Source organism: Dreissena polymorpha, chromosome 13 (assembly GCF_020536995.1).
Source record: "Dreissena polymorpha isolate Duluth1 chromosome 13, UMN_Dpol_1.0, whole genome shotgun sequence".
In the NCBI taxonomy this organism is placed as follows: Eukaryota; Metazoa; Mollusca; class Bivalvia; order Myida; family Dreissenidae; genus Dreissena; species Dreissena polymorpha.
Genome location: NC_068367.1, coordinates 61,875,649 through 61,897,075, shown reverse-complemented (window position 1 = coordinate 61,897,075; position 21,427 = coordinate 61,875,649). Strand labels below are relative to the sequence as shown.

Genomic DNA, 21,427 nt, shown 5'->3' with positions numbered 1-21,427 from the left:
GAAATGGTACGAGGACACCAGAGAACGCTCTTTTCAAGAGCACTGGTGTAACGATCGACCGTCTTAATTCTAGTGATTGATTAGATGTAATTGTATTCACTACTATTGAAACAAATGTTCTGCTTTACTATGTGTAGCATGTAAGTGTTAAAATGTTGTGATTTGTTATAATTTTGGTTAAAAAAGTTTGGGCATGTAAAAAATATGTTGGGCATGTAAAAATTCTTAAGTAACTGGCCCGACTGTCATGTAACTTTTCAAAGCTAATTTCGAAGACTGTACGTGTATTGATGTGAACCTATAGAGGATATTTGTTCATGTCAGTGTAAGATCGTTTGTTATTTCACGAGTGATCACGAGTGATCATAGAAAATATATTTTCATGAGTGGCGCAGCCACGAGTGAAAATATTATTTTTCTATGATCACTCGTGAAATAACAAACGATCTTACACTGACATGAACAAATTTTCTGTTTCTTTTATGTCCCCTTTTCACACAAAAAATTAACAGCTGTTTCCCTTTTGCTGAAAAGTTACCCTTTCTCGGAGTTTCTCCCGTGGCATGCCTCAATACATTGATAGACGTAATTTTGTTGACGAAATGAAGTCATTTTGTTGACAAAATTACGTCATTATTCCAGGGAAATTCTTTAGTTAAACTCTTTTACAGTGTAAATAAATGGTAAAAAAAGAGAATAAAACTAAAAGAAAACGTGTTGGATTCGGTGGAATATCGAGTTTGTTTCACTCGTGATCATAGAACAAATATAAACAAGGATATAAACAAGGAAATTACTGGTTTGACCCTCACTGTGATAGCATTCTTTAGATCTCACTCAAAGACACGGGTACTGGTTCTACCTAAGAAAAGTAAAGTGTAAATGGCTATGTGCAAACAGCATAAAACCAGAACAGCCTGTGATTAACTCGCAGTCTGTTCAGGTTTAATTCTGTTTGCTGCTCATAAGTATCTAAAGGTTGGTTATGAAGCCTTTGAAACTTGAATTAAGTAAAAAAGGTCTTTACTTAAATTTTACATTCAAAGAGACTACAAATGCGTCAAAATATGTATCTAAGTGGTAAATGGTTAAACCAACCAGGGTTATTTATCTTATTTTGGGGAAAGGGCCTGGCCTTTTTTGAGGGGAAAAATAATCACGCGAAATGCTGGATTTTGGGGGAAAAAATCACGTGAAACGCCGGATTTGGGGGAAAATACAGAAAGTCTTAAATAATAAATTTAACATATTTTGCTGTTTTTAAAACACATTCAAGGCAAAGGCTAATTTAATAATGCAATATGTTATATTTTCTACACTGGATCAGGTTAACTTATGTATTTAAAGTTAAAAAAAAATAAAAAAATAAAAAATCTTTTTTTGGGGGAAAAAAATGAAGTCTGGGGGAAAATTTACCTGCTGAGGGGAAACAAATCAGAGGGGAAAGGCCCGTCTTTCGGCAGGTCTCAAAGAAGGGAAAAAAGCCCTGCCAACTACATGTAATCAGAGACAAGGCAGATCAGAGTACAGGGTTTATTTAGGCAACGACCACATCTACTGGTATTTAAGTTATCATAATTTTTCAGGCATCCATGGCCCAGTACTTATATGACACATTTTGGGATGAGAGATTCTGGTTCCCAAGCAATCGAACACATTCCTGGAAGTCGCTAGAGAATGTGCCAGGCAGCAATGTGTATTACCCGGATATGAAAGATCTACATTGGTCTCTACTGCTGGGTGTTGCGCTTATTGGCATCCGATACCTCCTGGAAACGTATGTAAATTCAGCATTTTTATCGTTATAACACTGTAATACTATTATTTGTTTTTACATTACCTCCTGGAAACGTATTTAGATTCAGCATACATGTATTTCATCAATATAACACTGAAATACTATTATTTGTATTTAAAATAAGACAACAAACTTATTAGACATTGTTTTGAAGATTTGTTTGACCCAAACCATTAATTACATGTTCTGAAAATATTTTTTGTTTAATATTATGTGTGTACTTTCAGTATAATAAGCTCTTTTCTGTGGCGTTTTCATTCAAAGTGATTGCATTTTTGTATCATTTTCTTCCTTTTTCAGTGTTCAATTAAAAAAATTCAAGATAAACGTCAAGTTTCGTAGTAAAATCAATTGATATGATTAAATAATAAATGCGCTTGTCTTTTTTACTTACCCCGGTATATTGTTTTCAAAATTAATACCTACAACTTGTAAAACTGCATACAATTAATGCATTGTCAAAAAAGTACAGTTTATTCCAATATTGATCTGTTTGATGTCTTATTCCAAGTTCATGTAATGATGTGTTTATATAAAGTTAAAACCGTAAAAGGTATCTATGTAATAAATAAATAAAACTTGTCTGTTTTCACAAACTTTGAACACTTAGTGGTAAGCGTTGGGCTATAATATTAATTAGTTGCAACATCATTTTGAATAAAAAATAATCAAATTATTAAGAAAGATCAACTTCTCTGAAAAAAAATCAATATCAAATATATATCAATATGGGTCGTGCTCTGTGAAAAAGGGTTATAATGCATGTGCTTAAAATGTCGTCCCAGATTAGCCTGTGCAGTCCGCACAGGCTAATCAGGGAGGACACTTTCCGCTTTTATGTTTTTTTTCTTTTACAGAAAGTCTTCTAAGCGAAAATCCAGTTTAGGTGATCAGTGTCATCCCTGATTAGCTTGTGCGGGCTGCACAGGCTGATCTGGGACGAAACTTCACGCACAGGCATTAAACCCCGTTTTGCACAGAGCATTGTCCGTATTTATGTCATAGCCTCACATGTTAACCACCTGTGACTTTGGAGGTCAAGATCACGCTTTGGCTTTTTGGGCTAAACAATACTTGGTGGCGGGGGAGGGGGCATTTGGCACACACAGTAATTTATGCTGTTTCATATGATTCCAGGTTCATAGTGGTCCCTATAGCACTACGGCTGGGTGTCTCCAACAAAAAACCTCAGAAACCAGCGGAAAACAAGATACTCGAGGCAGCTTGGGCCGACAAGCGAAGGTTGACACATGATGCCATCAAAGTGTGTATTAGAAAAATCTTTGAAAATGTAAACAAAAATATATATAAATCAAAAAATAGGCATTTGACGTAGCAGTGTTAGAAATAAGCACAAATCTGCAAGCCTTGTAAACTAGGGCTGCTTTCCTGCTTCAGTTCAGGCCTTAAACAGGCCTCTTTTCCAAATTTTGACCTCTTCCCCTCAGAGAATTTCTATTAAATTATTTAATCTTTTTCTTATTTCATATTTATCCTTTTGTCAGTTTTGTTGATTAATTATCCTCCATAAATGGAAGGCTGGTTACTTCCCTTTGTCAGTTTTGTTGATGTATTATCCTCCGTAGATGGTAGGCTAGTTACTTCCCTTCATCAGTTTTGTTGATATATTATCCTCCATAAATAGAAGGCTAGTTACTTCCCTTTGTCAGTTTTGTTGATATACCTCCATATAACCCTGTTAGGCACTACAACAGATCTTAGTAGTTTTATATGTGTGGTCTAGAACATGATTGTAAAGTTTGTTTGTTTGCAGTAAAGTTTCTGTAGGGGTGAAATTGTTTGTACAACCCTTCTCTCCCTGACCTCATTCAGGGCAGTTATCAGCTATTGGCACTGTTGGCTAGTGTATGTGCACTTACATGTAGTACTGTTAAAACCAGCTGACCCAGGAAAATTGTGACTTTGTCAACTTACTACTGAAACATGATTGAAAAATGGCAAAAAACCTAACTAAGCAAACAGACAATATGTTTTGCAGTAATTGCACTCTTGTTTTTGACTATGTTAAGTTATTGAAAAGGGGCTATTTTAGTACCAGTCTTAATGCCCATTGACATAAGTGACTTATCAATAATTATTGAATGGTCCTTGATCTGAGAAAACCGGGTTAAAAACAGGTGTAAAGTGTCCTCCCAGATTAGCCTGTGCAGTCTCTACAGGCTAATCAGGGACGAAACTTTCTGCCTGAACTGGATTTTTATTAAGAAAAGACCTCGACCTTTAAAAGAAAAATTCCATAAATGCAAAAAGTGTCATCCCAGATAAGCCTGTGCGGACTGCACAGGCTAGTCTGGGATGACACTGTACACACTTGCATTATGACCTGTTTTCTCAGAAGGTGACTCATGTGATTTATCACAGGGTCTGGCAAAGCAGACGGATATGCCTGAGCGGAAAGTTGAGATCTGGTTCCGTAAACGTAAACAGCTAAATGCCCCGACACCCATGTCCAAGTTTCGTGAGTGCAGGTAATGCAAGCAGTTTGGGTTTGCCTTTTATTATAGTATAGATACATGTGCTTATAACAATTCATAACCATCTAGAATTGCCAATACAACAAAAAGTTTATTTGTTTATGTCATTTGTTCTCCAGTTTTTTTAACTACGGGGTCGAAGTATCGGGAACCCACAATGGATCAGTAGTCAATTGTATAATAAATTATCTGGATAAATCTTATTCAGTGGATAACTTTTGGTTATCTTAAATTTTAGGATATCTTTTTTGTTAAGTGATTGTAAAAAAATGGATATCCAAACAGGTGCATGTTTTGGTTAAGTTTTAAAAATAATAGACACACGACTCTCTACATATATCAACGCTGTTTATGAAGGACTTAAGTGCCAACAGAAACGCTATTGCATGGAAAAAATGTAATGATTAAATATTGGACAAGACTTTTTATCTTAAATGGAAATATGCTGACCTTTAAAACATTCAAAATTCAAACACATAAGGCTAATAAGAAAATTACTTTCAATGGGATAAAAATGGGCTTTAGATATTAAATCTCTCTTTTTGAGCATGGTTTAAGATATTTATGTGTGAACTAATTTAATATGCTTATTGACTCAAATTCAATAGAACAATTATTATTAGATATATTCCAACAATACTGGTATTCTCGAAAGAAAAACTTATTGTCATGTTTAATTCAGGATCACATTTGCGTTATAAACCTTACTTAAAGCGGGTATATACGATTTAGTCAAATATTTATGAATTTATATGAACTGTGTTAAAAACTTATTATATATATATTTCAATATAAATTAAAATAAAAGTTAAGAAGAACATGTGTCGAAAAATGCGAAATATTAAGCCAGATATTTAATTCTGAAATTGAAAACGGCTGTACAGCCGAATTCGCCAGCATGTATACCATACATACGATGTGCATCTAAACTTAGTTTAACGGTTTATTTGAAATTCTGCAATTATATCTATTCATACGACACACGAACACTATCTCCAATCCTAATACAAAGACGAATGCTTCGGTTATTGTAGGAAAATATGTACGTCACTATCGGCTCGGGGCGCTAATTTGTCTTTGCTGCATTTTATGAAATTCGGCTTTAATGTATAATTTTTCTTGCCTATTTTGTGTTATTGTAACATATTTTATCAATATTACAATTAAACACATATAAAAAATCGTATATACCCGCTTTAACCCTTACAAAGCGGGAACCGAATATTTAAGGCCTTTGCAAACAGTTTGGATCCAGATGAGACGCCACAGAACGTGGCGTCTCATCAGGATCCAAACTGTTTGCTATTCTGATAATATTCTTTGGAAAAAAATCGAAGAAAATGCTAATTTTAGAAATTCAGCAGACGTCATTTTAGCAAACGACAAATATCCCAGCATGCAAAGGGTTAAATTAAAAACCTTAAAAAGTGATTCTGATGATTTCTGCATGTATTTCATATTTTTATTAAACTGGGTTTCTTAAAGAAAGGACAAGACAAAAAATGTTAAGCCAACCTCAATCCCTTCTTTTTAGGCAATTTTAGTGGAAACTAATGACTTTTTGTTTGGCTTATGGTGTAAAAGTTTTGTGAGAGCAGGTTAAATATTGCAAAATTAACATTAGGCAAAATATTTATGTTTTGTAAAACTGTGTTTTATTTATTTCAAAATTAAAATTTGTATTTAACTTTGTAGATATAAAATGTAATATGATGTTTAAATGTACACACAACAATGTAATTTTGCTGTGATTCACTCTCTGTATATCTGTGTCTTAATGTACCTTGTTTTCTCTTAACCAATATGTTTATTGATAACATTCCAATTCACTATAATGCTATTGCATTAAATTAGATTTATATATTCCCATTAAGAAATTATGCTTATTTCTTTTTACGCACCATAAAGTTTATTATCAAATATAATGTTAATGAAACTTAAAACAACATATGTTTGGTAGACTTACATGGAAACAACATCTTTCTTTCATGTTTAGTTCAACTACATGTATTCACCAGATAGTTTCTGCTATACGACTAGCTCAAATGTGGACTTAAACATTTACTTGGTTAACATTTACATTCACTTACAATCTTTTTATGATTTCTGATACTTTGTTTATAATATGCCATTACAGTTTTATCAGATCAAAGCACTACAAGCCAAAAACTGTGTGGGTGATGGGCTAACCACATGATGCACTACAAATAATAATAGCTTACCCTTTTGCTTAACCTGGTCTCAGTTACTCAAACCATATCGGCCAGTTAAGGAGACAATCTGTTAACTTTAGACACAAATGAAATTAATTTCAAACGCAAACTTATTATTAAGCATATGCACATCATTTGATCATGTACATTTGGTTTTAATTAATACTTATATTAGTTTGTTTAAAATGTTGTCTCATAAATTATCCTAAAATTATCGGCTGTTGGCGTAACTGGCCTTAAAGTTTTGAGCAACCAGGCGCAGACATATATCTAGTAGACTGCTGAAGTACCTGTGTACCTTTTCAACCAAATGTGCCAGCCAGCTCAGTTTGTGGAGTGCTGGACTTCCAATTCCAGGATCTTTGTCTTTTCCTGGCCTGTCCACATAATCTTTGTTGTGATTAGTCATGAACTCATTTCAACGGCATATGATTTAGTGTCACAGTGGACCCTGAAAATCCACTAACTATAGAGATATTTTTCTTCTTTCTAAATTACCGGAAAATGGCGCTTTCCCAATTTGGGAAAAATAACAAATCACCCAATTGAAGATTCAATAAAATAAAAAAATGTAAATAAAATGCAACTTTCGTTAATTTCCTTATGCAGCTCTGTGGCTAGAACCTTAATTAATTTAATATTTGTTGGAAAAAATCTAATGCACCACATTCCCAATTTGAAGATTTAACTTCAATATTTTTTTCCCATTTCAGGGGTTTTACGCGCTAATTTTTCCCAATATGGCTGGTGCAGGTACTTTTCCCAACTGGGAAATAAAAATCACTGGACTAATAAATTTTGTTTCACGGGTTTCTTGTGAGACATATCTCACATGTACTACGTTTTGCTAAATTATCTTTCAACCTTTAATACTTGATACATGTATAGATATAGACGTGCATACTAACAACTTTGCTGTGAACTTTGTTATTGCAGTTGGCATCTGATTTTCTACACCACATTTTTCATCTATGCACTCGTGTACTTGTGGAAAGTAAGTTAACCTCTTATAATACTGAATATTGTTTTTTCAGTGTTGATTTTTCAGGTTTGTCTAAAGTGTAAAATATTTCCCACCTCCATCTATCATTATAACCCTGCTTGTAAAGTTTAAAGGGGAGTACATTTATAATGGATAATTTAAAAAAATATATTCACAACATTCATTTCATCTCCCCTTCCATCTCTATGGTTTGAACCTTTACAGATATATAATTTGTATACACTGTGATTCTCAATTGCATAATACTTGTATGCAAAAAACAACAAATTTCTCTCCTTTTTTATTCCATAGTCAAAACCACTAAATTATTTCATTCAAAATTACTGCTCCATCTCAAAAGTGGTAAAAAACACATCATAAAGCTCTAGTTTAATGGGAAATAAATGTGGTTGTCTCAAAGTTATAACAAATAGTTTTAATCATGTCCAAGCTTGTCTCAAAGTTTTAACAAATAGTTTAAATCATGTCCAAATCATTCCTATCCCCCAATAGCCTTCACATTGACAATTAATCCAATGCATGCTGGGAAATTTGTCGTCTGCTAAAATGTCGTCTGCTTAATTTCTAAAATTAGCATTTTCTTCATTTTTTTTTCAAAGAATATTATCAGAATAGCAAACAGTTTGGATCCTTATGAGAAGCCACGTTCTGTGGCGTCTCATCTGGATCCAAACTGTTTGCAAAGGCCTTCAAAATTGGGTTCCCGCACTGAAAGGGTTAATGAATGTATTTGGATATGTCAAGCTTAAAGTATTTTTGAATTTCCTGATTTATAGATTATGGATTTAATTCCTTCCTTAATAATATGTTTTGATAATTAAGAGCAGAATATGTAGATAAAACCCTGAGTGTATTTTAAAATAAGTAATATAATTTATTTATTTTTTAATCAAATGGAATAAATATTTCCTAAACCTTGTTAGCTATATAAGTTTTTCAGGGACAAAATGTCTGGTAGCTAGGTAACAAGCGTCCATTAACCCTTAAAGCGCTGGAGCTGAATTTTAAAGGCCTTTGCAAACAGTTTGGATCCAGATGAGACGCCACAGAACGTGGCGTCTCATCAGGATCCAAACTGTTTGCTATTCTGATAGTATTCTTTGAAAAAAATTGAAGAAAATGCTAATTTTAGAAATTCTGCAGACAACATTTTAGCAGACGACAAATTTCCCAGCATGCAAAGGGTTAATGTAGGTATCATAATCAGCATCTGAAGTGTTCTATATGTGGATTACAATTTAAATTTTCACGTATTACAATGTTCTTGTAAACACTTAGCGTAGATATGATACTTTTATTAATTTTGAAAATGATTGTTTTTATTTCCATACTGAATCATTTACATGAATACTTCAGAGTATATGTTTGTGCTAAGAAATTATTAATGTTTAATTTTAATGTTGCTTTTCTAGCTTTTCTTTAATGGTACAAACTTTTTTTTTCAGAAGCCATATTTCTGGAAGACAATCTTGTGTTGGGACAACTGGCCACACCAAGTAAACTTTGTCTTTTGTAATCACTGCATACTGTTGTTGCTATTATATCTTTTTTATCCCCAGCCAAAGGTGGAGGGATATAGAATTGGCGTTGTCCTTCCATCCATCAGTCTATCTGTCTGTCAAACAACATTTTAGGGCTATATCTCAGAAACTATATAGGATATCAAGATGAAACTTCACAGTTGTATAGATTTCAATAAGGAGCAGTGCCATGCACAAAAACCATAAGGCTTCACTTTATTAAATAAGAGTTATATCCCTTTGTTTTTGTTTTTATTTGATTTAACTTTTCAGGGCTATATCTCAAATACCATGCTTTATTCTAACATGAAACTTCATGGGTTATTGATATTAATAAGGAGCATTGCCACATTTAAGAACCATAACCCTTCACTTTATTAACTAAGAGTTATTTCCCTTTGTTGTTTTGTATGGTGGAAATTTTCAGGGCCATATTTCAGATACCATACAAGATTTCAACATGAAACTTCCTGGGTGTTTATTATCAATAAGGAGCATTGCAATGCATAAAAACGATTACCCTACACTTAATTATTTTTTATACCGTATATCAAGGGATTTGCACCCATCCATAATCACAATTTATTTGGAGAGAGATATCAATTTTAAAAATAGGCTTGTTGTCCTCTAAAGGTTTCAGCGGAGGGGACTTATGGTTTGCGCTGTGTGTTTGTCTGTTTGTCTGTCTGTCTATCTGTCACACTTTTCTAGATCCTGCGATAACTTAAAAAGTTCTTAATATTTTTTCATGAAACTTGATACATGGATAGATGGCAATATGGACATTATGCATGCCATTTCATTTTGTTCCTATGTCAAAAATTCTGGTTGCTATGGCAACAAAAAAATAAATAATTAAATTCTGACAATGGTGGAGCCGGTAGGGGACATACAGTCAATCTTGTATTAAGAGACCACTTAAGGGAGTAATCAAAAGTGGTCTCTTAATAAAATGGTCTTTAAATAAAAAAAGGCCATTCTGGAAGAATGCTTACGAAGGATAATCTCTTTTGTCAACAATGATTTTAACTTTTATAATAAAATGAATACACAATACATAAACAATATTTTACTTATAATGTGTTTTATTTTTTCACTTATAATAAATTATCATTTATTATAAATGAATTAAGTGTACATATTTATTTGCAAAAACAACATAGACAAGGAAATATTTTTCGCGTTTTTTTTCACCTGACACATTATTTTCCACGTCTTCAAGCACCTCGGCTTTACGCTTAAGAATGTTCTGAATTTGAGTTTTACCGACTCCAAACTCATCTGCGATTTTACTTCCAAAACCCGAATTTTCTCGTTCAACATTAACACTTTTCGTTTTGACATTTTGATTTCTGCATGTACGCTTAAGGAAATCTGACTCGATTATGATACATAATGAGCTGAAAAAATTAAAACACGTCAATTGAAAACAAACAAACAGACCTGATTGGAAAATTAATTAAGTAAATAACAATGTGATTGGCTAACAAATATCTACTAATTAGCATAATTACAAATTGGTAATGTACGGATTTCGACAGATGTTGCCGATTAATAGTTTATTTTCCGCTCTTCTCAGGAAATGTTTGTCGCGTACAGTGCATTGTTTCTGCACCTGCTATCTATACTCGAGAAAATGGTCGCATAAGACAAAGGTCGCTTAATACAAGTGGTCGCATCCACAAGATTGACTGTATATTGCTTTGCAATAGTCTTGTTTAAAAAAATGCTTTCTGATGGATAATCAGATCCTCTGTTATAAAATATACTGAAAAATCAGTTATATGGTCATGAAATTAATGTTTTTTTCAAAAATGACTTATGTAGACACATACTTTTATAGATTTCGGATTATGGAGTAAAAATGGGAATTTGTGATGGTCATGTGTTTGTGTTAAATCAGGAGATTGGTCAACCCAGGGATTTCAACAGTTTTTGGAACCAGCAGGAGTCAAATGACCTTGTGCTTGAAATTGTCAGAGGTCAAATGAATTTTTCAGGGGTCAAAACCCTAAAATCTAGTTATTTTGTTTCTGGATATTTGTTGATTGTTCTGCAAATATTGCTTTGTATAATTTGTAGTGTATCTTGCCTAACCAAAGAAAGCATTTTGTGTAAGAAAAAAAATACATTTAATTATGTTAGTTTAATGGTAACTTTTGCATCAAAATGATAAAAGGACTATAATATGGAGGGGTCAAAGGTGAAAATATTGCAAAATATAAGGATTGTCCAGTGTATAGGCTATGTTGTCATGTTTGTTACTCTCTAGCTGTCTAGACAAATAAGAATAGCATAAAATGTGAATTTTTACTTTGCCAAAATGTTGATTTTAATTCCTCATCACAGTGGTGTACTAGATATGGTTTCCGCCTAGCAACCGGGGGATAGCGGGTTATATTCCCACCATGGGAGCGTTCTTTAGATCTCCTCCATAGACACCAAGTACTGGTTCTTCCCAGGAAACAGACTTGAGGGGCTTTCAATTATCCTAATGCCTTTGATGTAATCAAGCTAATATTAATAGGTTTTAACTTAAAGTTTAAACCTATTTATTTTAGCTTGATTGCATAAAACGCGCATGGCTTATTTGAAACGCTCTCGAGTCAGTTTCCTGGGTATTTAATCAGTACTTTTAACTCTTTCAGTGTTGGAACCGAATTTTGAAGGCCTTTGCAAACAGTGTGGATCCAGACAAGACGCCACAGAACGTGGCGTCTCATCAGGATCCAAACTGTTTGCTTTTCTGATTGTATTCTTTGAAAAAAATCGAAGAAAATGCCAATTTTAGAAATTCAGCAGACAACAGTTTAGCAGACGACAAATTTCCCAGCATGCAAAGGGTTAACTTGTTTTACAGCCTGTAACAGAGGAGATGTACTGGCACTATGTCGTGGAGCTGGGCTTCTACTGGAGCCTTGTGTTCACCGTGTGCTCAGACCACAAGAGAAAGGTATGGGCCAGCATTTTTTCCCAAATTGGAAAAGTACCAGTACTGTACAAAGTGGGAAAAATAAGGTAAAAAACCTTCAAATTGGGAAAATTTGCATAGTGAAATCTTTACATTGGGAATTATGGGTCTTTGAAATTGCTGGGTATAAATTGCACAAATCATTAAAAATATTCATTTACATGCATTTTGGCTAGAAATGTTCAGTTTCATTGCTCATTTTATTTGTAAACTTGCAGATGATGCCCTTTTGGACAAAAATAGACCTTTCAATCCTTTTCGGAAATTTTGCACACAGCAATTGAATTTTTTGGAGTTTTTCATCAATTGGGAAAGTGCCTTTTATGGGTACTTTATAAAGAAGGAAAAAAGAACTAAATATTAAAAGATATTATTTATTGGACCCCTCCGTAGAAATATTTTTATCACCAATATTAATATTTCACCTCAATGTTTGTTTTAATCTTCCATAGGAATAACTGCTTTACAAATAAAAAGCTTGAAATAAAAACATGGGCCTATCTGCTGAACCAATTAATAGATAATCTATTTATTTAAGCATGATTGCATTTAAAGCCTTGGACTTATGTAAAAACGCTTTTCAAGGGAACAACGCCTTCTTGACGTTTGTAAGAGAAGCTTTGGAGAACACAGAGTAGGGATGGAAACGGTGACCTCTGGAGGCGAAACACCTTGACCTTTATACATATGAGCCTGGTTCGGGTAAAAATGGGCTGAAAGCATGCACGCGCAGTCTTGTCCCAGATTAGCCTGTGCAGTTACACAGTCAATAAGAAACAACTCTTTCCGCCTGGATTTGATTTTTGCTTGGAAGAGACTCCCTGTAAACGAAAAATACCATAGAAGCCGAAAGCATCTTCCCTGATTAGCCTGTGCAGTCCTTGATTAGCCTGTGCAGTCCCTGATTAGCCTGTGCAGTCCCTGACTAGCCAGTGCAGTCCCTGATTAGCCTGTGCAGTCCCTGATTAGCCTGTGCAATCCCTGATTAGCCTGTGCAATCCCTGATTAGCCTGTGCAGTCCCAGATTAGCCTGTGCAGTCCCTGATTAGCCTGTGCAGTCCCAGATTAGCCTGTGCAGTCCCTGACTAGCCAGTGCAGTCCCAGATTAGCCTGTGATGTAAGCCCAGTTTTCCCAGAACAAGGCTCATGTTATTTTGTTGAGCCCAAGTAAAGTGGTGTCCCAGATTAGCCTCTGCAGTCCACACAGGCTAACCAGGGATGACACTTTCCGCCTTAACTGGATTTTCGTGAAGTAGCGTCGTTCTTGAAATGAAAAATGCAATAAAAGCGGAAAGTGTCATCCCTGATTAGCCTGTGCAGACTGCACAGGCTAATCTGAGACAACACTTTATGCACACGCATTAAACCCCCTTTTGTTTGTAGGACTTCAAAGAAATGATCGTGCACCACTTCGCCACAATGGTGCTCATGTACTTCTCGTGGGTCCTCAACTTTGTGCGTATCGGAACCATCGTTCTGGCAGTTCACGACGCAGCTGACACCTGGCTTGCTGTGAGTAGACTAGTTTTTAGGGCATGTGCATACATTGATTGTAATTTTCTTGCCCAAAATTAAAGGCTGTTTCCCATTGGTAAAAAGTGGTAAAAAGTATTTTAAAAATCGCAAAATTCTGCCCAAAATTTCCCAGAAGAAAAGATGCCAAACAAACTTTTCCAATAAACTAAAAAAATAGCTTTATTGAGTTTATTATACAGCTATATAATTCAGAAGCACATTATAATATAAATTTAAAAATGCAGTTAGACATGATTTTATTAACAATTGGAATACATGTACTGTCATTTATAATAATACAGTGGAAACCCTCTAAACGGGATCCTCTCTATACCGGAATCCTCTCTCAACCGGACAAATTGTCCGGTTCCATTTTTTTTCCTATAAAACCATGCGTAAAATATCTTCTCAAGACCGGAATCCCCTCAATTCCGAATACCGGTCATTCTTTTGATCAAAATCGGGTAATTTCATGCGTATATGTACCTCTCTAAACCGCTCAGGGCCAGTTTATTGCACCTACACTACTAGTGTCAAAAAGTTGTGAATAGCGTATTAAAGACGTGTGAAATTAGTAAAGGTGGTCGAAAAAATTGCAAACTGTAAAAATCGCAAAACTATTTAAAGATACTTGTCCTGTGATGTACATATCGCTCAATAGATGTGATAATACTGATTATAATTACTGATAACAAACATGGAGTTCTTTAGTGTGTTTCGTTTTTGATGTAGGAAGCCGTGCGAAATTTAAATACTCTTTTTGCCATTTAATTTTGTGTTAGTTACTTCAATTGCTGATTTAGTGTGATATAAAATGGGGATTTGCAGAGTTCTTGAAGCAGTTGCATTTAGATATTCATTTAGATTTTAAAATTGGTACTTAAGATAATTAAGACTAAAAATGTCCGAATTTCCTTCGCAGCAATGTTTTGGGAATTGTCTCTATAAAAAAAATCTAACTGATAAAAGAGTCAGAGATGTTGCCAAAACCTACACTGAAGATTATGTCAGAGAAATATGGGGTAGGAAAGTCGACGATCTGGGATATCGTGCGAAAAAAGTAGGCGTACATGTTTTTCAGTGTGAAAAGGAACTAAATTCACCTAACACATCCATGCATGTATACAATTGTTTGTTTATAGGGTGCACTGTTGGATCTATGTTGTGACTGATATTGCTTTCGAACAAACAGACTAAGGGACGTGTTTTTCTTATGTGATACAATATGAATGAATGTTATATATAAATAACAATTTGCAAAAGTGTTTTTTTCCACACAAGGTTATGCAATAGAACTTCTGAAAGTAAAAAAAGTTAATGTCCCCTCTTAACCGGAATCCTCTCTAAACCGGAATTTCCTCTTGGTCCTGGGGCTGTCTGGTTTAGAGGGGTTCCACTGTATAAATAATGTTTCATTTAACCCTATATCATCATGGTTTGACACTCAATTTTTCCCAATCCAATAGGCAGGCTGTAAAAAAAATATTGCAAAAAAAAATCAATGACGTCACAATTCTGACTCCACTTTGAGTTCTTTATTAATTGTCTAGATGCGTTTTGCAATCATGCTTTATGCAGTGTTCACAGATAGCCTTTTTTATCCCTCGCCAGAGGCGAAGGGATATTGTTTTGGCGTTGTCCGTCCGTCCAGCTGTCCGTCCGTCCGGCACTTTTGTGTCCAGAGCCATATCTTGGAATTGCTTTGGCGGATTTTATTGAAACTTTGTATGAGTATATATATGCATAAGAGGATGATACACGCCAAATGGCATTGTACACCATCTGTTAAAAACAGAGTTATGGCCCTTTGTATCTTTAAAAAATGCTTTTTACTATAGGCACTTTTGTATCCGGAGCCATATCTTGGAAGTGCTTTGGGGGATTTCATTGAAACTTGGTATGAGTATATATATGCATAAGAGGATGATGCACGCCAAATGGCATTGTACATCATCTGTTAAAAACAGAGTTATTGCCCTTTGTATCTTGAAAAAATACTTTTTACTATAGGCACTTTTGTGTCCGGAGCCATATCTTGGAAGTGCTTTGGCAGATTTCACTGAAACTTGGTATGAGTATATATATGCATAAGAGGATGATGCACGCCAAATGGCATTGTACACCATCTGTTAAAAACAGAGTTATGGCCCTTTGTATCTTGAAAAAATGCTTTTAACTATAGGCACTTTTGTGTCCTGAGCCATGTCTTGGAAGTGCTTTGGCGGATTTCATTGAAACTTGGTATGAGTATATATATGCATAAGAGGATGATGCACGCAAATGGCATTGTATACCATCTGTTAAAAACAGAGTTATGGCCCTTTGTATCTTGAAAAAATGCTTTTTACTATAGGCACTTTTGTGTCCCGAGCCATATCTTGGAAGTGCTTTGGCGGATTTCATTGAAACTTGGTATGAGTATATATTCCCCGCCAGAGGCGGAGGGATATTGTTTTGGCGCTGTCCGTCCGTCAGTCACTTTTGTGTCCGGAGCCATATCTTGGAAGTGATGTTCATCCGTCCGATTTGCACCCATCCTCAAACAAAGCATATGTTGCGGGGGATATCAATTCTACGAATTTGCTTGTTTGTTTTGAGTCTGACTCAACCCTGAGCAGGTTTTTTTTGGGTTGTGGGGGAAGGGGCCTTTAGCCCTTATGTGGGGGAAATTTTACGCGGGATTTTCCACTTTTTTGTGTATTTTTTTAGGGGGAATTTTTGGTTCTGAAAGGGGAAAAAACCAGCCTAGTTTGGTGGGGGAAGACGCCGATATTCGGCGTCTGTTATATAAGGTAAAAAAAACCTGCTGAGTTAGATGAGGAATATGTGCACATTGTTATAGCTCAGATATGAGATTTATGTGCACTGACCGACAGTCTTAAAGGGATCTTTTCACGTTTTGGTAAATTGACAAACTTAAAAAAAAATGTTTCAGATTCCCAATTTTTCGTTGTAGTTACGATATTGTGCAAAAACAGTAATACTGAACATTAACCATGCTTTCAAATATCCATAATATGCATCTTTTGACGATTTGAAAACCTGAAAATTTGGAGAGTTCTGTTGTTGTCATTATATTTTGTGACGCTACGAGGACTGCTTATATAAAGTATAAAATACATCAGTCATTGTATGAGCACGGATTGCCGAGTGGTCTAAGCGATAGACTTTTACTCCAGGGGTCAGTTGTTCGAGCTCAGTTGAGGGTTAGTCTTTTTTCTATCTTTAATTTTATTCTTGTTTTTTACTGGAGCTTTTTAGATTTAATGTTTGGGCCATGGGTCTGTAAGCACAATTTGGTAAAGATCAGGTGAAAGGGGTTTCAGACTTTATTTTCGTTAAAAATACACTACAATTCCCCTCCTTGGTTCAAATGTAAAACTATGTCTTAACTCGCCATTAAAAAATATATATTTATTTCAAATTAAGCTATCTTAAGTATTTATAATTTAATACAAATGGAATGTAAAGAGGTCAGAATGTAATATTGAAATAGACATAGAAAAAATAACAAAACCGATTACTTTTTAAGTTGCCTCCCTTGATACAACAAACCCAGAACAAGGCTAAGGCTACTATTCCATTTATCCGCATCCGTATCCGCAAAATCATAATACGGACGCTATATTCCATTTATCCGCATACGTCCAACGTATCTTTCTTTTTTGGAAAAAATTCTGAACTGAAAACATGTATGCAGAAGAAGAGTTTTCCCTTTTTTTGTTAATTGGTGCTGCTGTTGCTCACACAAAGAAGTGTAAACATTAACGAAAGCACAGGTGGTGGGCACGTGCAATAGTAAGAAATCGCCAAACATTTGGAACTTACAACCATTTAGTTAAAGAACTTGAACTTGCTGATGTGGAGTTTAAAAGTTACTTTAGACTAAACAAACAACAATTTGGATACGTTCTCTCTCTAGTTGAAGAGTTTATTTCAAAGAAATCGGTTACAAGACAGACCATTGGAGCCAAACAGCGCCTAGCTATTTGCTTGCAGTAACTATAAATATTTTGTTTGAGTCAATAATTTGAATTTTATATACGTTTTTTCAACTTTAATGTACTTACATATTGGCAACGTAAACTTAATTACAATCATAAGTATAAACAATATCAAATGATGCATATAATGTATTCAGAAATAAAATGTTCTCGAAAAGACCTGTGTTTCACTGTACTTGAGACATTAAACGAACAAGGCAAATATGTCACTTTAATTTGTCACAAAATTGTGGACAATCGCTCGTTTTACTGTAAGGTTTCCATAGCAGCGCTCAAAATGTTAAGTCATGTTTGTTGTCCGCTGGTCTGATTGTCCTGTGCCTGTGCCACAGGGTAGGCCACATAACTAGCTGTGGAAATATGCTGGAAACCATGCTCTTGGTTTACAGATGACACTAATGATTGTTGTTATCTATGCTCAGGCACAGGCTGGCTGTAATTGTTTCGACCTGTAGGATATATAGGCCGTGACAAAATAGCGTTCGACTCCGCGTTATACAAGTCCATAGAAATCTGTAACTGGAGCCATGATTGCCTTTCTTTGGACAACTGTTTGGCACGAAGTGCACACTTTTCATTATATGGATAAAACTGAAAAATATAATTGAGATAATTGTTTTGAAGGACAGGCGTGAATTTAAGTAGATATAAGGTACAAATCATCATTCTGTCTGTAAAAGAATACAAATGGTAAATACCTGAAACATCTTCTTCTAGCGCCTTTGCTATACTTTTCCAAACATTTGAGGTAAAATCTGAGTCACGATATGAAGAACTGCGTTGATTGTATAGTTCCGGATAATTTTTCACCAATTTGAAAAAAATTTCAGTTGATTTTTGAGATGATAGCTTCCCTCATTGTGTTAAATGCCATCCGTATCTTGTCCGCATCCGCATTAGAATGCTCACTTGATTGTTCTTTTGCGGATACGGATGCGGATGAATGGAATAAGCGCAGTGCATTTCAACTGGTTCCATTTTTTTGCGGATATGCGGATACGGACAGATGGAATAGCAGCCTAACAATATGAAAGCTGGGATTGCCAATAGAGGCTTAATAATGTTGAAATTAATGTTCAATAAAATTATGAATTTTTTATACCCCCACAAACGAAGTTTAGGGGGGTATATAGGAGTGAACTTGTCGGTCGGTCTGTCGGTCCGTATTAAGTGTCCGCTCTCTAATTCAAGTAGTTTTCATCCGATCTTCACCAAACTTGGTCAGAAGTTGTATCTACATGATGTCTAGGCCAAGTTTGAACATGGGCCTTGCCGGGTCAAAATTTAGGGCACGGGGTCACTTAGTGCGTTTTAAACATTCAGCATGTTGTCCGCTCTCTAATTCAAGTAGTTTTCATCCGATCTTCACCAAACTTGGTCAGAAGTTGTATCTAGATGATCTTAAGGCCAAGTTCGAACATGGGCCTTGCATTGTCAAAAACTAGGTCACAGGGTCACTTAGTGCGTTTTAAACATTCAGCATGTTGTCCGCTCTCTAATTCAAGTAGTTTTCATCCGATCTTCACCAAACTTGGTCAGAAGTTGTATCTAGATGATCTTAAGGCCAAGTTCGAACATGGGCCTTGCATTGTCAAAAACTAGGTCACAGGGTCACTTAGTGCGTTTTAAACATTCAGCATGTTGTCCGCTCTCTAATTCAAGTAGTTTTCATCAGATCTTCACCAAACTTGGTCAGAAGTTGTATCTAGATGATCTTAAGGCCAAGTTCGAACATGGGCCTTGCATTGTCAAAAACTAGGTCACAGGGTCACTTAGCGCGTTTTTTAACATTCAGCATGGTGTCCTCTCTTAATCAAGTAGTTTTCATCTGATCTTCACCAAACTTGGTCAGAAGTTTTATCTAGATGATCTGAAAGCCAAGTTTGAACATGGGCCATGCCAGATCAAAAACTAGGTCACAGGGTCACTTTTTACTCGTTTTACACATTGAGCATGGTGTCCGCTCTCTTTTTCAAGTAAATTAAATCCGATCTTCACCACACTTGGTCAGAAGTTGTAACCAGATGATGTGTAAAACTAGGTCAAGGAGTCACTTAGTGGGTTTTAAAAATTGAGCATGGTGTCCGCTGTTTTTTGTGAAGACGACATGCAAAATATTATGTGTCAATGCGGCATGTGGGGGTATTCGTCACTTCTGTGACAAAGCTCTAGTTTTTTTTGTAGTTAAAAGTTTCATGGATGAAATGACTTGATTTTTTTTATTTGACACTTATAATAAATTCTTTGTATAGAAATACATTTATATTTAAGAAATCATAACGTTGATACCGAAACTAGTATTGAAATGATGATTTTGCTAATAAAATATATTTCAAGATCTTTATTGTATGGTAATGAAAGTAGGATTATATAAAAAAAAATATTTAAATTTGCATAAGTTTCAACAAGTGAAAAGATTTAGTTAATTTATGCAGTTTTAATTGCGATCTACATGTAGATAAAGAGGGATCTTAGGTTAATCAGGGGTCGGGTAAGTTTTGTCAAGAAAACAGACCATTATATTATTGAAGCCACTCTCTCTAACTGTTTGTGCTGCGTATTGTATTTTCTGTCTTCGAATAAACCTATAAGCCCAAAGCCCGAGTCGATTCTTTGGCCGGTCGGTCGATCATAAATGCATATTAAATAGCCCGACCGGTCGATTAAATATTTAAGCGTAAAATTGTAAACAAAGTTAAAAAATTACATTAACAGCGGTCAGCCACTTCGGGTTAAAGACATTATCAATGGTAGTAGTTGGTACAAGTCGTTAGCCAATCAACATGTCCTTGTTCCACTCTCAAGGAGACTCCAGAAAGGGACATAGTGTTTTGATTGGTTCGTTTGTTCAAAGCCGACAAAAATGTAAGCTTATTTTTCTATACGGTCTTAACCAACCTATTCGGCTCTATTGGTCATATGATGACTAATGAAAAAAATGTCCTTGCGTTAAAATCGCGCTACCAGGTAAAAAACGTAAGCAGACAGACAGACAGACTGACAGTTTATTCAGACTTATACAAAAGTACATCGTCTTCATACACAAATATATACATTATTTTCTGTCACATAAATAGGTATTACAACATTACATTACATAACATAACATAGATAGTCATTTAAGAATACGAATATAAATAAGCATACTCAATTGCAAGACTACGTAAATTCCATCAAAGCGGTAATGAAATTTTTTAAACATAACATAACATAAATGGTCATTTAATAATATAAATATAAATAAACACAATCAATTGCAATAAGCAGCTAGCCAACCCTTAATCTGCTAAAAAAGCTTAGGAGTCAAAAGAGTTAGGACATTTATAAAATCATGGCAATCAAATAGAGAATTGCTACAATACGATCCTGAAACGCAATTGTAGTGGTGTCAACTATGCATCAAATTCTATTGACTCAATAACAATGACAATGTATTTATAAAAGGTTCATAAATGGCATAAAGCTACATGAAAATTCTCCTAATCATTTGAAAGCAGTTCAAGCCAAACAGGCAAACTCACACCCAAGTCGTCATTAGTATTGTCGAATTTAAGACAGGCGGATTATGACAAACTACCGTAAAACGCTGTATATAACGCGCACTTTTTTACCCCAAAATGTAATTTTAAAAACTTGATGCGCATTATACACCACTACAGCCATGCCAAGAGATTTTTTCCCACAGTACAGAATTTTTTCCCCGATTTTTTGCTTCAAAAACTGTTTTTCCTGATTTTTTGCTTCAAAAAGTAGATGCACGTTATACATAAATGCCCGTTATACACAGCGTTTTACGGTAATAAAGAAGTTCAGAAATGCTCATGCTGTTTGCAAGAACAACTAAAGTTTTAAAACTTATGAGATGATATGCCATCTTGATAAAATGAAGGGGTTGCTTACCAGAAATC

At 35.0% G+C, this 21,427-nt stretch overlaps 1 protein-coding gene across 1 annotated transcript in view; it reads left to right on the top strand.

Moving 5' to 3' along the window:
* Window positions 1-21,427, top strand: part of LOC127855676 (ceramide synthase 2-like) — a 37,778-nt gene that overhangs the window by 3,032 nt on the left and 13,319 nt on the right. The window contains exons 2-8 of the mRNA XM_052391431.1: window positions 1,587-1,777; window positions 2,936-3,062; window positions 4,181-4,287; window positions 7,443-7,500; window positions 8,955-9,005; window positions 11,890-11,982; window positions 13,384-13,512. Coding sequence (XP_052247391.1) covers window positions 1,593-1,777; window positions 2,936-3,062; window positions 4,181-4,287; window positions 7,443-7,500; window positions 8,955-9,005; window positions 11,890-11,982; window positions 13,384-13,512 — 750 coding nt within the window. The 5' untranslated portion in view covers window positions 1,587-1,592. The remainder of the gene's footprint in view (window positions 1-1,586; window positions 1,778-2,935; window positions 3,063-4,180; window positions 4,288-7,442; window positions 7,501-8,954; window positions 9,006-11,889; window positions 11,983-13,383; window positions 13,513-21,427) is intronic.